Source organism: Phaseolus vulgaris, chromosome 3, assembly GCF_051622355.1.
Source record: "Phaseolus vulgaris cultivar YP4 chromosome 3, ASM5162235v1, whole genome shotgun sequence".
NCBI lineage: Eukaryota > Viridiplantae > Streptophyta > Magnoliopsida > Fabales > Fabaceae > Phaseolus > Phaseolus vulgaris.
The window spans coordinates 35,248,532-35,263,669 of NC_143500.1; the positions used below are offsets into that span (position 1 = coordinate 35,248,532).

General features: G+C 34.0%; 1 protein-coding gene across 7 annotated transcripts; it reads left to right on the forward strand.

The window, feature by feature from the left end:
• Nucleotides 1-962: 962 nt before the first annotated feature.
• Nucleotides 963-14,684, forward strand: DWA1 (DWD (DDB1-binding WD40 protein) hypersensitive to ABA 1). 7 transcript variants are annotated; one of them, XM_068607710.2, is made up of 13 exons: nt 963-1,288; nt 1,457-1,488; nt 1,580-1,675; nt 2,282-2,358; nt 5,585-5,630; nt 6,056-6,116; nt 6,204-6,257; nt 6,369-6,449; nt 8,939-8,978; nt 9,130-9,242; nt 10,580-10,690; nt 14,089-14,205; nt 14,332-14,684. In XM_068607710.2, the coding sequence occupies exons 1-13, from the start codon at nt 1,088-1,090 to the stop codon at nt 14,410-14,412; spliced, it is 1,110 nt and encodes a 369-aa protein (XP_068463811.1). In that variant the 5' UTR covers nt 963-1,087; the 3' UTR covers nt 14,413-14,684. The 7 variants fall into 7 exon arrangements, 3 of the variants coding, with proteins under 3 accessions (XP_068463811.1, XP_068463812.1, XP_090156844.1); XR_016519721.1 differs by having other exon boundaries at nt 987-1,288; nt 6,204-6,274; XR_016519722.1 differs by lacking the exon at nt 10,580-10,690 and having other exon boundaries at nt 987-1,288; nt 6,204-6,274.
• Nucleotides 14,685-15,138: the final 454 nt, after the last annotated feature.

Genomic DNA, 15,138 nt, shown 5'->3' on the forward strand with positions numbered 1-15,138 from the left:
AATAAAAATATGTATAAGCTTTTATTAAAAACTGAAAATGATTATATTGTTTTTTACTTAATAACTACTAAATTTATTTTAAAAAAATCAATTTGCATAAAACCGAACTCAATATAAAACTAATTTTGAAAGAAATATAAGAAAAATGGAAAAATTGTTAAAAATATTATGGTGAACAAAAATAAAGTAAAATAGCTTATTTCATTCACAATCTTATACATCTTCCACTTCTCTAACACCTTATACTCTAGGCTTAAAACACCATCTTGAAATACAATGTTGGTCCTTAATACTATGTTCACCTAAAAGTCTTTTGGTTAATGATGAACTTAATGATTTTTGAAGTGTAATTTTGTTCATTAAAAAAAATGTGACATGAGTTTATTTAATTTAAATTTATCTCTAAAATAATATGATAAAATATAATTATAGGTTGATAATATTAATGATGACGATCATCTAGAAGTTGAAAGGTGTAATAAGAAAGAAAATTCTATATTTTTCCGATGATGAAGATGTAGAAGTTGTAATGTTGGAAGATGTAATAAGAAAGAGAGTTGCAATTTATATTTTTATTATATATATTTTAACTATCTTCATGAATTATTGAAGATTTTTTCTGTCTCGAAATTATAATAAAAAATAATATACAAAAGATATGAAATATAAAGTTATTGTTTTGATTTATTTCATTCACATTATTATATATAATATACAAAATAGATATTATTAATTAATAGTTTATAAAATTGGCAAAATTTTAATCTAAAATAAATTATTAAAAAAAGGATTTAATTTGATTCAAATTTAAATCATTAAATTAAACTCCATACAAATCTCATGTTGAAAATAATAACAATCCTAATCTAAAATAATGACAATAACAGTCCTAACCTAGAATAATGAGGGTTATTTGGGTATTTAATTGGGAATTGAGATTAGATGGGAAAATAAAAACTACAAAAGAATTATTGAGAAAATATAACGTCGTCGTTTAGAGAGTTGCTTGCTGTTGCGGAGGAGCTGAAGAGCGCATTGTAAGAAAGAAAACAGAGAGCGGCGAGAGTGAAGTTTCGAGTAACTAACAATGTACGGTGACGCCACCAACTGGGACGAAAATGCATACAGGGAAACGGTACTCAAGGAGAGGGAAATTCAAACACGAACCGTTTTCCGAACCGCTTGGGCTCCACCCTACAATCTCGACACTCTCCTTGTTGCCTCTAGCGACGGTTCAGTTGCATCCTACTCCATCTCTTCCTCCATCGCTGCCTCTAAGCTAAAAAACGTTAGCATAATCTCAATTGCTCTTTTCTTTGTTATTTTATTCAATTCAAGTGCATATCGAACGATTTTGCTTGGCTTCAACTATCGTTTACTTGCACTGCTCGCGATTTCACTTCACTTTACGACGAAACTAACGGTTCTTGTTTCGTTGTTTTTGCGTTTGTTGCAGCCTTTTGGTTTTGTTAATGCGGATACAGATAGGTACGTATGCGTTCAGAATGTTTGCTTAATCAATTATTTATTTATCGGTCTTAGGGTTAACCGTGTTTCGTGTGCGTTGCTATTGGTTTAGGTTATCGGCTCAACCTAATTGCTTCATTCAAGCGCATTGTGGACCTGCGTATGATGTCAAATTTTATGGGGATGGTGAAGATGCTTTGTTGCTGAGGTTCAAATTATTACTGAACTCTGATTTTTTTCTGTTTCTCTACTACTGTTTTCTCCTGATGAACCGCATCAGGATAATTTTCCGTTTGGTCATTGTGCATATAAAGTGGGTGACTCAAATGTAGGAATATAAGAGTATGGTTTTTGTGTTTGCTGCAGATTGCTTCTTAATTTCTACTTAGAAGAAGTTTCTGTTCTCCCATTTAAATTTTGAAATGAGAACATTTTGGTTTGTGGTGCTAATTATCTTCTGTCATCTAGCTGCAAGTAAATAGATCTGGATTCCAGTTTCTGTGTTGGCATTATCTTTCAGTTTTTTGTTTGAGATCTAAATTTGGTATTCTTATAGCAATTCCTTGCTTGTATAGTTCTTAACCCTAAGAAGCGGTTCTTGTGTGGGGTTCCACCGATGGAGTTGATTGATCTGGCTGTCAATTTTAAGAACGGTCTATAGGAACTGGTTCTTATCATTAAAATATATTTTTTGTAACAAACATTATAGTTACTAGATGCAATAATCAAACATATTAAGCATCATGTGTATTGGCATAACTGTGATGTTTAATTTATCACTTGGCACAAGTCTTGATAGCATTTTATCTTGCAGCTGTGGTGATGATGGTCGGATTCGAGGATGGAAATGGAAGGAATTTTCAAGCCCAAATTATTCTGTTTCTTCACAAGGTGATAATGCTTGTTTGGGAATGGTTCATTGTTTTCTTTGTTTTCCCCTAATTTATATTGTTTCTGCATCTATGAATCTTATGGTGTGTTTGGTAGAAAAGAAAGAATTATGTGAGAAATAAGATGAATGAAATTAGGAGAGAGAGAAATAAAGTGAACAAGTCTAGGTGAGAAATAGAGTGAAAATAGATGTGTTTGGTTTTAAGAGAAACAAAGAAGAAAAGGAAAAAACCATTTAAAATTAATTATTTAACAAGCAATTGATTATTTAGGAACAACCTGTTGTTTCCAGAAAACAAATGTGATTCTTCTTCACACATAATGCTGTCACGTTTAAAATTTTCAGCAATCAATTATGAAAAACTTGCATTCAGTTATTATTTACGTATATATGCTTTTATTTTTTATTTCTTTGCTGTTTTGTGGAGAAAATAAAAAGGTTTATTTTATTTCCTCACTACTAAACACATACAATTTCCTATCAACTCCCTATTTACACTCTCTCCTTTCTATTTCTCATGTACCAAACAAAGAGTTAGTGTTTTGTTTTAACTTGCAAGCGTTTCTACTTTATTCAGAACGTCCTCCTTGGGTTTTTCTTTTGCTAAGTATGATTTAACTAAATCTGAATGGTTGCATTTTTACATATTCTATAACAAATTGCCAAATTGTTGATAAGAACTAAGGTTTTTTCTAGTTGAAATTATAGGGTAAAAGATGGACAAGATAGAAAACAGAAACACAACTCAAATGACATTTGAAAAGGCTGATGTATATACATGAATGAAGTGGTAATCTATTTTTATTTATGTGATTGGTTAGGTGCTAGTATTGTTAAACTAGTTGAAAGTCTGGACCAACAAAACTTCATGACAAGACCATTGAAAGGATATGTTAGTGAGGATCTTAATTCTCTAATAGTTCTTTTCAAAAAGTGAACATTAAATCAAACTCAACGTTATAAAACTAGCTTTTAAGGTAAGGTTTGCACTCACTTATATACTATAATCTGACCATATCTCTAATCGATGCGGGATTTCCAACATACTCTCTTATTCGAGGGTTGAACATTTCGAGCATGAGTAAGGATAGTAAATGAACATGTCCCCACGTGTATTGTCCAAACTTGTCTCGATCTTGTCGGAGAATCCCAACATTGATTAGGTACGGGTATGAGTAATACTTAAATTTTTAAATTGGGTATGAGGACGGGGATATGTATGTAATATCCGTCCTATCCCTATACCCTTCCTAATACAAGTTCTTGTCTGCATACCCATCCTTGTTTTAAATTACTAAAAAACTTTTAATTTATTAAGTAACCTTAAAAACTTATATTAACTTTTCTTTGGTATTTAGTTTTGTAACTTATTTTTAGGTTATACGTTTGATCATTTTTACTTTTTTCTATAATTATTTGACTTTTATCCAATTGTTATTTGATACTCTCATTTAATATTTAATATTGGAAAAAAGGAAATGTATATTCTTTTGGCATTGAATACTTGATAATATCATATTTTCTTTACTGTGATTTCTATTTTATTTTTTACTAAAAAATTATCTAATTAATATTTGAAATAGTAAGGGGGCGGGTATGAGCGCAATACGGGTATACCTGTTCCCCGATGAGGGTGGGGATGAGACAAAAATTCATACCTTGAGGATGAGAATGAGATAGTCAAACCCACACCTGCTCTACCCTGTTGTCATCCCTAAGCATGAGACTAGATATTTGTGGCTAGTCCTACAGTGACCCAATAGATAAGTCTAACAAACCTCGTTGGAATAGACTTTAATACCATTTTAGAAAGTTAACTTTAAACCTAATTCAACTTCACAAAACTAACTTATTTGATGATGTTTGACCCTCTTATATATTATAGTTTGTTAATATTTCTAGTTGATGTGAGATCTTCAAATGTTCCATTCCATTTATCATTTTTAGTTTCTTGAATAAGGATGTAAAATTAAAACAGTTTATAATAGAGCATCACAACGGAATCATAGTGGCGTAGAGGTGTAGAGTAGCCTTTGGCTACTGTGGCTGTCTGAAGTGAAGCAATTTGGTGTAGTGGTAGTCAAGGTTGTCAAACTCGCGAGTCTACGTAGACTCGTGGGATCGACTCGTAGACTCATAAGAGTCTACTTTCAACTTGCAACCCACGACCACCGCAACACACGACCACTTGCAATCTGTGACCACATGCAACCCGCGACCACCTGAAACCTACGACCACCGCAACCACCGCACTATCCACCTGCAACCCACTACCACTGCGAACACTGCAACCACCGCACGAACCACACGCGAACGCTCTGCTCGATAGACCGCCGCACTCCACAGAAGAAGACGCAATCCACGGAAGACGCAAACGCAAACGAAAATGAAATGCGAAACCCTAATTTCCACATTCAGAACGACACCGTTTTGGGGTTAAGAAAAAACCCAGTTGGACTCGCCAACTCAAACCAGAGTTGCGAGTCCACTCCGATTTCACTGAGTCTGTGCCGAGTCTACTGAGTTTACCCAAAAAACGAGTCTACTGCTGAGTTAACTCGGTAAGGCCAAGTGGACACGTAAACTCGGACGAGTCAACGAGTTGACTTGCGAGTTTGATAACCATGGTGGTAGTAGTAAGGACCAAATACCAAGTATAGCAGTTTTATGCATTTATTCTGAAAAATCCTCTTGTAAGAGACTTGCCTTCTTCAGTAAGGGGGCTATTTGGAGATTTCAATTTCCAAAACTGAAATCTACATTCATAAACATAATAGTGGTTAAAAATGATGAAGACTTGAATTGATTGATGATTCCTATAGAGGAAACTTGTATTTGACTTTTGTAGCGCTTTAGTTGTATGTTTTGTTTGAGACACTTGTTATTGTTACTTTTTATTTGCAATCATGATTAACATAATTTTTAGGTATCTTTTTTTATAACTTCTCCGTATATAATACTATATAAGTCAGAGTGATTGATCTGATACAGCAAGGGTTTTGACTTTGTTCCCAAACATAAGTAAATTATTGTTCGGCTAAATTTTTCTGGTTGCCTAAAAGCCCACTGTGGCATTGTTCTTTATCCTCTTCCATATCTATCTCTAACTGTGTGTTTTATTTGATTGGGGAATTTCAATCTTTTACTTCTTCGGTATCACCTTTTTTACTTTTGTTTTAATGATTTTGTTATATTTCTTATGTGTGTCATCCCTTAATATTCTAGGAAATGATACCAAGCCTGTACTTGATGTGGTGAATCCTCAACACAAGTGAGTTTTTTGAGAATTAATGCATGTTTCAGCTTTCTTTGGTATAAGTAATGCAGATGTACAGGATGCTTTGTCGTTCTTGATTTGAATGCTGTTTGGTTCATGTACTTTCTGTACATTCTATGAATATACTTACACATTTGGGATCATTGTCTATTGCACTAAAAACTATTTAAAATTATTTGGAATGAATCTTGAGTGTTTAAAATTCTTATTTATCTTATTTTTTTTCCAATTGATTTTGTTAACTTTGTTGGTATTTACCTCACTTGAAACCTCAGAATAGAAGGTTCTTCTTACAATCCAAGCATGAGTAGAATTTTTGTAGCTTATTTTGCAGTATCAGGTTATCAGCAATTCCTTTGTACCTCTTTTTTTTGGTTGTCTGACTGTCCTCTATATGCCCACACTTTGTTGTCTTTTAGAGGTCCTTGGGGTGCGCTTTCACCTATTCCTGAGAATAATGCTCTTGCTGTTAATACTCAGGTTTGCAATTGGTTTTTACTGTTTGTTACTATAATTTGCTTGTTATTTCATGATTCAATTTGTGCCTATTTTTTTGTTTAATTGTAGGAGGGATCAGTTTTTGCTGCATCTGGTGATTCTTGTGCATATTGTTGGGATGTGGTATGTATTCATGGAAGGTGAATATAATTCCTGCATAGGAAGTTTCTTGGATAACTTGATTTATAATTATACTTGTGTTAATGCTGGATTAATATGTGTTAATGTTTCTAGGAAACTGGCAAATTGAAAATGGTATTCAATGGGCACATGGAGTATTTGCATTGTATTGTTGCACGCAACTCTTCCAATCAGGTGATTCTTGACCTCATTGTTTTTGGACTTGAGGCTAATTATTAACAAGAAATAAACCCAAAGGTGAAGGAAGAATGGAGGTTGGTCTTGTCTAGACATGGATATGAATTTTATTAAGTAACTCATAAATTACATGAAACAGTAACACCTATAGCTAAGATACATAACTTGTTAAACTATAGGAAATAGATACACATTGAGCTGTGTAGTCCTGATGCTTTGTTTTGTATTGAGAAAATGAAATAATACAATAAATACAGGAGATGCGGTATTTTCTTATAATAAAAATATGATACAAGAATAAATAAAACATTCATAATAATATATATATATAATCTAGATATTTTTTATTCTAAAATATTCACGCCTTATTTCTATAATTTTTTAATACTCCTCCTTAAGATGGAGCATATGAGTCATATTATACGTGCTCAGTTTTATGCAAGTATGGTTGATTCTTGGTCTTATTAGAGATTTAGTGAACATGTCTGCCAATTGTTCACTAGAGTTGAGAAAACTAGCGGTGATGTCTCAAAACTTTAATTTTTCTCTTAAGAAACGAGAATCTACCTTAATATGTTTGGTCCTCTCATGAAAGACAGGATTAAAGGTAATGTGTATTGCTGACTAGTTGTCATATATAATGTGCATTTGGGAATTTCTTTTCAAATTTAACCATTTTGAGGAGTTTCTCTAGCCATTTAAGCTCACAAATTACTAACGTCATTGCCTTGTTTTGGTTTCTGCACTTGCTACAATATTTTGTTTATTTTCTACGATATTAAATTACCTCCAACTAGAGCATAATACCCTGAAGTGGATCATCTAATGCTTGGCAACTCTGCCTAGTCTGTCTCTACCTAACTGTTGAATGTAAGGGGCTTAGCCCATAATTATATTATTCTGTTATTATTTTCATCTATAAATAAACACCCTTATGTGTGTATTTTACACAAAGGATATTAATCCTATATTTATTTTCTTCAAATATTGTATCCAGAACCTAGGGTTAGGATTCAATTTTTTTTGGGTGAACCAACTGTTCACCGTCAGGCATTGCCTCACCGCTACCTACTGCCGCTGCCATCGCCGGAATCTCGCTGCCGCCTTTGTCAGAATCTTGCCGGAGTCACTGTTGCTGTCGTTGTTGTCACCAATTGGATGGCAACTAGATCTATAGATCCGTCTCCTACCACTATGCCGCTGACAACTGGATCTATGGCTTATTCGGCTGCCACTATGCCTAATCTATCTATCTATACTAATTATGTCAATGTTCATCTTTCTATTGACAAATTGGATGAAACTAATTATGACACTTGGGCCTCATATATCAAATTATCATCTTACCCAATGTGTTCGCAATGTTGTTGCAGATGAGGCCTCCCGTTGGTTGAAAATTGATGCTCAATTATGCATTGTTATTAAATCTACTATTTACTTATCTTTAAAACAAATTTTTCGTGCTTTTGAAATGTGTTCAGAAGTTTTGGGAACATGTGAAATTATTATACACCAATGATACTCATCTTTATAGTGTGTAAAAAATTCCCTTATTTTCATAAATGAGGCCCTTCCCAAGGGCATGCATTCTTGCATGCATTCTTACTATACTATACGACTGCATTCAATGGTTGTGACAAAGAAAATTTGAATATTGACTTAATACGAGATTCAAAAGGCAATGCCAGGATTATTAACAATAATGTTAGGCAGGCAGCTATGCAGGCTTCGTAGGGGAATATAGCTTGGATGTGGTTTTGGAGCAGTGCAGGCTGTGCAAGAGATTACACAGGAGCATTGATACCATGTCAGAAAAACTGCTTCTGACATTATTCATAGCGGAACAAAACAATTGCTCTTTAAATAGAATACAAAGACTTAATAACTGAAAATCCTAATTTGTGATGGATATAATATATCTTGACAATCCAGGATCAATGATCATGTACAATAATACTAAATATACTGTCAGTCTATTAATCCTCCTATATCCTCTTAATTATAGAATGTGATTAAATCTCCTAATTATGTAATTAAAACAGTACAGGGAAATATTAACTGCAACATAAATCATGGGATTCTGACGTTTATGATGTCCTTAAAATGATAAAGGTATGTGTTAATACTTTTTTGAAATTGAAACATATACAAGACATAAAAAGGGCAAGAGTTACATGTACCATATAAAAGGGTATTGAAGGGGGCATGAGATAAAGGTGAGATATATACTGTTGAAGCAACTAGAAATCTTTTCTTAAGAAATAATTTATAGTTTTCTATGAAAAATGTTAAAACGTTGCACTAGTAATAGAATTTAAAAGTTCCATTACTCTTCTGGCTCTACAGAATATGTGGATTGGTATTTTAAATTCCTGACTGCAAAAGCATATTTTCTCTTTGACATTTCTCTTTTGCTTAGTGATCTGTTTTGCCTTCCCACATTATGGCTAGGTTTTAACTGTTGGTTCTTTCTGATCAATGTTCAGATCATAACAGGTTCGGAGGATGGGACAACACGAATTTGGGGTAATGTTTATTTTTCAGCTCAAGTTACTAAAGTTGAATGGGTTGCATGAATCATATTACTTTTTTATGTAAATTCATTGGTTATTGATTTTTATTGGCATATATTTATTGGGTAGTTAAGTTTTTGTGGTTTATTTGCCATGTTTAATAGATTGCAAAAGTGGAAAGTGTACCCAAGTGATTGATCCAGTAAAACATTTGAAGTTGAAGGGATCTGCTTCATGGGTTGGCTGTGTTGCTTTAGATGCAAGTGAGAGTTGGTTGGTAAGAGCATATCTCTTACTTTATAATTTCTTTGCCTTGCCCCCATACTATTGGACTACACATGCTAATTTGGTAAAAGAAATATGAATATTAAGACAAAATGTTGATCGCATCTGGGGGTAATCACTTATGCAGTTGGTGTGATGTTATGAGACGATGATTCTACTGAAATAATTATTTCTTAGGGCTGAGAATAGTGCTATAAAGCTGTGGTGGAGTGTCCCTGCCCATGACAGGGGCCTCTGTAAAGGCACAGTCCAGTGTTGTGGCTGTAGTGGGCCATATAGTAGTTGGGATAGTGCTACTATTCTATTTTTCTTTAAACACCCTCCAAAAATGTGTCGTCTATCTCTGTCATGGGAAGCTTCTCTGTTGCATATCTCTGTTGCATCACTTCTGACCATCTCCGGAAGCTTGTGTGTGGCCAAGTTTACAATTTTCTGACCTCCATGTTGTTTGGTTAACTTCTGCCTCCTTTCCCCTTTGTTTGCTGTTCTGTGCTAGTTTAGGGTAGCAGAATAATGAACACATTTTAGTTTTCTTTAAAAGAGAAGATGGTTTACTTGATTTTACTGGGGACTGAATGACTGATAGGAGACAGGCTAAGATTTATTTATTTTTGTATCTAGAATCAGAGGTGGTACACTGGGCCTGCACCCTAAATTGAACCATTCTATTTCCTAAATAGTCCTACAATTGGGGAAGGTGTTCTTTTGCTTCCATTTTTTCTTGTTTATTAATCATATAATAGTATTCTGAAATTATGAGATAATTTATATATATATATATATAAAACTCGAAAAAGATTAAATTGTATGAGAGAATATTTTATTGAATTGATTCAATGAAACAGCACATAAGCCTCTATAGATAGAGAACTCTAACCCTAAAAAAATTATTACAAAGAGATCTCTAAAAACATCCAACAGCACACTTATTATAGCTTATCAAAATATTTTCTCCTAAATCAACAATATATATATATATGTATATATATAATATAAGAAAATTAGAATACCATCTATCCTACTTTTTGGGGTCAGACACTATATGGGACTTAAAACATTGTTATTTCCAAGAATAATATGTTTTCTTTTCTTGTTCTCTGGAATTATTAGTGTTATATGATAAATCTATTTTTGTTAATAAGTTCTTTTATTTCATCAATATAACTAACATGTTTGTAGCCAGAATAGCCTCACATTTTAAGGTTGTCCTTTCTCCATAGGCAAACTAGTAGAACGGACACATGCATGAGAAATATGTTATGTATGTTGTTATTGAATAGTTTATTGCTTTAGAAATATAGTTAAGTGACCATTGCCAACTTTATTCAGGCTTGCAGTAGTGGACGTAATGTATCACTTTGGAACCTTCCTGCTTCTGAATGCGTATCAAAGATTCCAACGCGTGCTTGTGTACAGGACATGTTATTTGACAATAACCAAGTGAGTTGGTTATATTTCTACTTTCTCTTCAGTTGTTTCAGACATGGTCATACTATATAATCATGGTAACCTCTAGAGCCACAAACAAGTTTTCTGATATGAACGATCGTGTGTAGAAGCGTCTAGGTCATCTCGTAAGAGATTTCGAAGAACGATTAGGCTTTGGACAAAGGGAACCTTTAGGTGGCTTCCGATTATACCAAGAACAAGAACAATAATAGAGAATTGAGAAAAGGAAACAAACTGCATATATTATTCATATCTCAAATAATAGTTCAATACTCTATTTATAGAGTACTAAATATCATAAAATCCCAATAAAATCCTAACTAATTAAATAAATGATAAAATCCTAACTAATTAAATAAATGATAAAATCCTAACTAATTAAATAAATGATAAAATCCTAATAAAATCCTAATAAAATAAATAAATGATAAAATCCTAACTAATTAAATCTTAACAACCCAATAATAATATTAATCAAATCCCAAAACTTTAGCATATAACAATGCCCTTCCCTCAACAACATTCTTGCCCTCAAGAATGGAACAATGGGTACTTTACAGGCCTTTTGTTGACGGGATTAACTCCATGAAGCAAGGGAATATGATGATCATGGCCTGGTCGAAAAGGTGGTAATTGTTGTGGTTTTGGAAAAACATCTGCAAATTCGTGGAATTGATACGCGATCTCAGTTGGAATCTCCTTTTGTGCGGCATATGTAGTCAAGGAATGCAACAACATCTCCTCCTTTGCACCAATGTGAATCATAGATGAATGCACATCTTCAAGAAAAACTTTACTCAATTGTTGCTTGGGTGTAAGTTTGATCTTGGGGCCCACAGAGCCACGTAGAACATGTCGCCTTCCTTGTACATTGAACTCCATAGTGAGTTTGTCGAAATTCCATAAAATATCGCCCAATGTTATGAGCCACTCAATTCCTAGCACTAAATCACAACACCCCAAAGGAAGGAGTAGCATATCAGCAATAAAAGTTGTGTGCTGAATTGTCCAACTAAAATTTTTGACCACGGAAGATTTCGTGATCTTTGACCCATCTGCTACCACAACATTCAAAGGGGCAATCGTCTCAATTATGCACCCATATTTTTTAGCCATTTGGGTATCTAAGAAATTATGAGTGTTGCCACTATCAATGAGAATATGTAAAGGTCGTGTTTTATGATATCCAGTTATTCTCGTAGTTTTGAACCCAGCCACTCCGGTTAATGCGTAGACTGAGATTTATGGCTCCGTCCTTTGTAATAATGCAGTCGCTTCACTGGGAGGACGATCAAGGGTTTCATCTTCTTCCTCCATCTCCATGACGTGAAGTTGTAATTTCTTGTGTACCCTATTGTGCTCCATTGAGTAGGGTTCATCACAAAAATAACAAAGGCCTTTGGCTCTGCGTTCCGCTATGAACTCCGACGTTAAGTGGCGTTTTGGGTTGGGTGTGGGAGCCGCATCGATTGGAGCAGACGATGACATAGGCACTGGTGCTGGACCCAAGACTCCCCTATCTAAGTTGGCCAACGAATTGCTTGAATGGGCTGCTTCATACGTCCTAGCCAAAGTAAACGCATGTTGTAGAGACGTAGGTTGGAACATGCGTACCATCATTTGGATGTCTTGCTTTAAGCCACCAAGGAAGCTGAGAATATGATCATTAGCTAACTTCAACCTTGTAATGATTGAATCAAACTCTTCATGATAGGCATCAACGGAAGTCTTTTGTCGTAGACGCATCAACGCAACCATGGGATCATCGCCAATTGCACCAAACCGATCTTTTAGACTTTTGGTGAATCCTGGCCAGGAAGGTGCATCCATATCTAAATCAGAGTTCATAAGTGCGGTATGCCATTGCAAGGCCTTGCCTTCTAGATGCACAAGTGCCAACTGTACCTTGAATTCCTCTGGAGTCTTGTCAATGAGAAAATAATTTTCGCATTGGTAAATCCACTGGTTAACATTTTCGCCATTGAATCGGGGAAAGTCGATGCGTGCCACAAACATAAGAAGACCCCGTGCGAGGTCCGCGCGTGTCATGTGAGGGTCCAGGGGAGGGTTCACCTCGAGATTGAGTAAGTAAATCCTGAATGGTGTCTTTCATAGAAAGAGTCAAGGTTTCCTTCAACGTAGTCGCGAGTTCCATAAACCTATTATCCATCCTTTGGGAGAGTCGATCTTCCATCTCTTTAGTAGCTTGAGCGAAACGTGTTGAATCTGCCATTGAAGTACTGGAAGGTCCTAGCTGATACCAATTGATATGAACGATCGTGTGTAGAAGCGTCTAGGTCATCTCGTAAGAGATTTCGAAGAACGATTAGGCTTTGGACAAAGGGAACCTTTAGGTGGCTTCCGATTATACCAAGAACAAAAACAATAATAGAGAATTGAGAAAAGGAAACAAACTGCATATATTATTCATATCTCAAATAATAGTTCAATACTCTATTTATAGAGTACTAAATATCATAAAATCCCAATAAAATCCTAACTAATTAAATAAATGATAAAATCCTAACTAATTAAATAAATGATAAAATCCTAATAAAATAAATAAATGATAAAATCCTAACTAATTAAATCTTAACAACCCAATAATAATATTAATCAAATCCCAAAACTTTAGCATATAACATTTTCATTCTCGTGCTCCAGAAAGTTGAAGGTGTTTTATATCATACACAAATAAATATTTATATTCATCATCATTAGCCACAACGAAAAATGGTCTTTTGTTTTGTGTACTTTATTGAGTTAGCTTCCCCCTTTCGCCTTTATTCTTCATTTTTTGTGTTCTTAATATCTTTATAGACTACTAATAATTCTTTGAATCTCAGAAAAAATTCATCTCAAGATATCTTGGATTTCTCAGATTGATCAAAAGCGACTTTATATTCTGTAGATGTGGAAACATTTTCCGCACCCATCTTAATTTGTTCCGGTTTCCTTTTTCAAATGTTATTCAAAATGTCATTAGTATTATTAACGTTGTAATAATATTTTATCTTAATAATACGTATCTGATATGGACTGATGTAGTGATGCTGTCAAAATTGATTGGGTGATTAGTAATCTTCTAAAAGCGAGGATAGATTCTCTGGTAAAAAGATAGAGTATGCAATAGTGCCATAAATTTATAGTTCAGCGCCTGTGGTAGTCTTTGTATTTTTATTTCTTAGCTCATACATTTTTCTGGTGCAAAATTGCCTGCATATTTTGCTCTTGTCAATTGTAAGTAGTGCAATTACCGATCAGTATCTCTGAATATTGATTGACTCATTTGTTGTTCTTATAATATCAGTAGCTCTCAAGATAATTGTAGCTCTGCTTTATCTTGTAGCTCTGCTAACTGTTGTTAATTGTTTGTATTTTACTTTCAGATTTTGACAGTTGGTACCGATCCTGTAGTCAATCGCTTTGACATGAACGGCACGATCCTTTCACAAATACAGTGTGCTCCCTCGTCATCTTTTTCTATCTCCTTACATTCTGCAGGGGTATGTTCTGCTTTAAAATCATTGGCATTGTGTTTAGTACCGTTGATCAGCTCAAACATGCTGATGGACTCCTTGTTACTCTGCTTTATTTGATATATAGTTGCATTACTGCGATACTCATTTCAGGTTATGGCAGTTGGAGGTTATGGTGGCCTTGTTGATGTTATCTCACAATTTGGCAGCCACATGTGCACATTTCATTGTTAGTGTCCAGTGAAGTTATCTGATAGTTTGAAAATTCTGCTACCTCAAGCTTTGGGATTAAGATAGTGTTTGGCCTAACTTATTTTTAATTTTCTTCTCTTAAGAAGAAACACTATATATAGAAGTTAAAAAAAAAAGTTTATTTTTTAGAAGAAATCATGAACAAGTAACTTCTAAGTAAAAAGCTAATTGGTGGAACTTTTGTGATGTGTATATGGAGCCTCCTTATGTTGGATATCAGAATCCGGTCAACCAATGTGCCATGTTTTCCTTTATTTGTTGCATATTTATAACTTTTTGTAAACCTATATTTTACATTAGAAAAATCACTTAAATGATTTTTGATAATTTTAAAAATTTGCAGTATTTGAAAATAATTTTTATCTCAATTAAATTAATTTTTGCTGACATTTTTAATTTCTTTTTATGAATGTACAGTTGTATTGGGGATGTGACTACTTTAGAATAAAGTTATAGTTTTTAGGTTTTGGCAGTTTCTTCCTGCACCCCCATAATGTTATGCCAAGACTAAATTGTCCCTATTATTTTTTAAAAACCTTAAAATGCACTTGAACTGTATTTATTTTTTTGCATTATGGATTATGGAATCCGGAAAAATATCGGATTGGAAATTCTAGTAAAATTTTGGATCCACCAATCCATAATTCAAAATATGCATTTCACATTAAAAAAATTCATCATTCAAAAAATACATTATGGATCCACCAA

What these genes read in the sequence shown, in the direction of transcription:
- DWA1 (XM_068607710.2), top strand. Translation starts at nt 1,088, where the DNA reads ATGTACGGTGACGCCACCAACTGGGACGAAAATGCATACAGGGAAACG. An exon ending in GAAGATGCTTTGTTGCTGAG is followed by an intron (nt 1,676 to 2,281) that starts GTTCAAATTATT and finishes TTTATCTTGCAG; the next exon opens with CTGTGGTGATGATGGTCGGA. An exon ending in TCTCCTTACATTCTGCAGGG is followed by an intron (nt 14,206 to 14,331) that starts GTATGTTCTGCT and finishes TACTCATTTCAG; the next exon opens with GTTATGGCAGTTGGAGGTTA.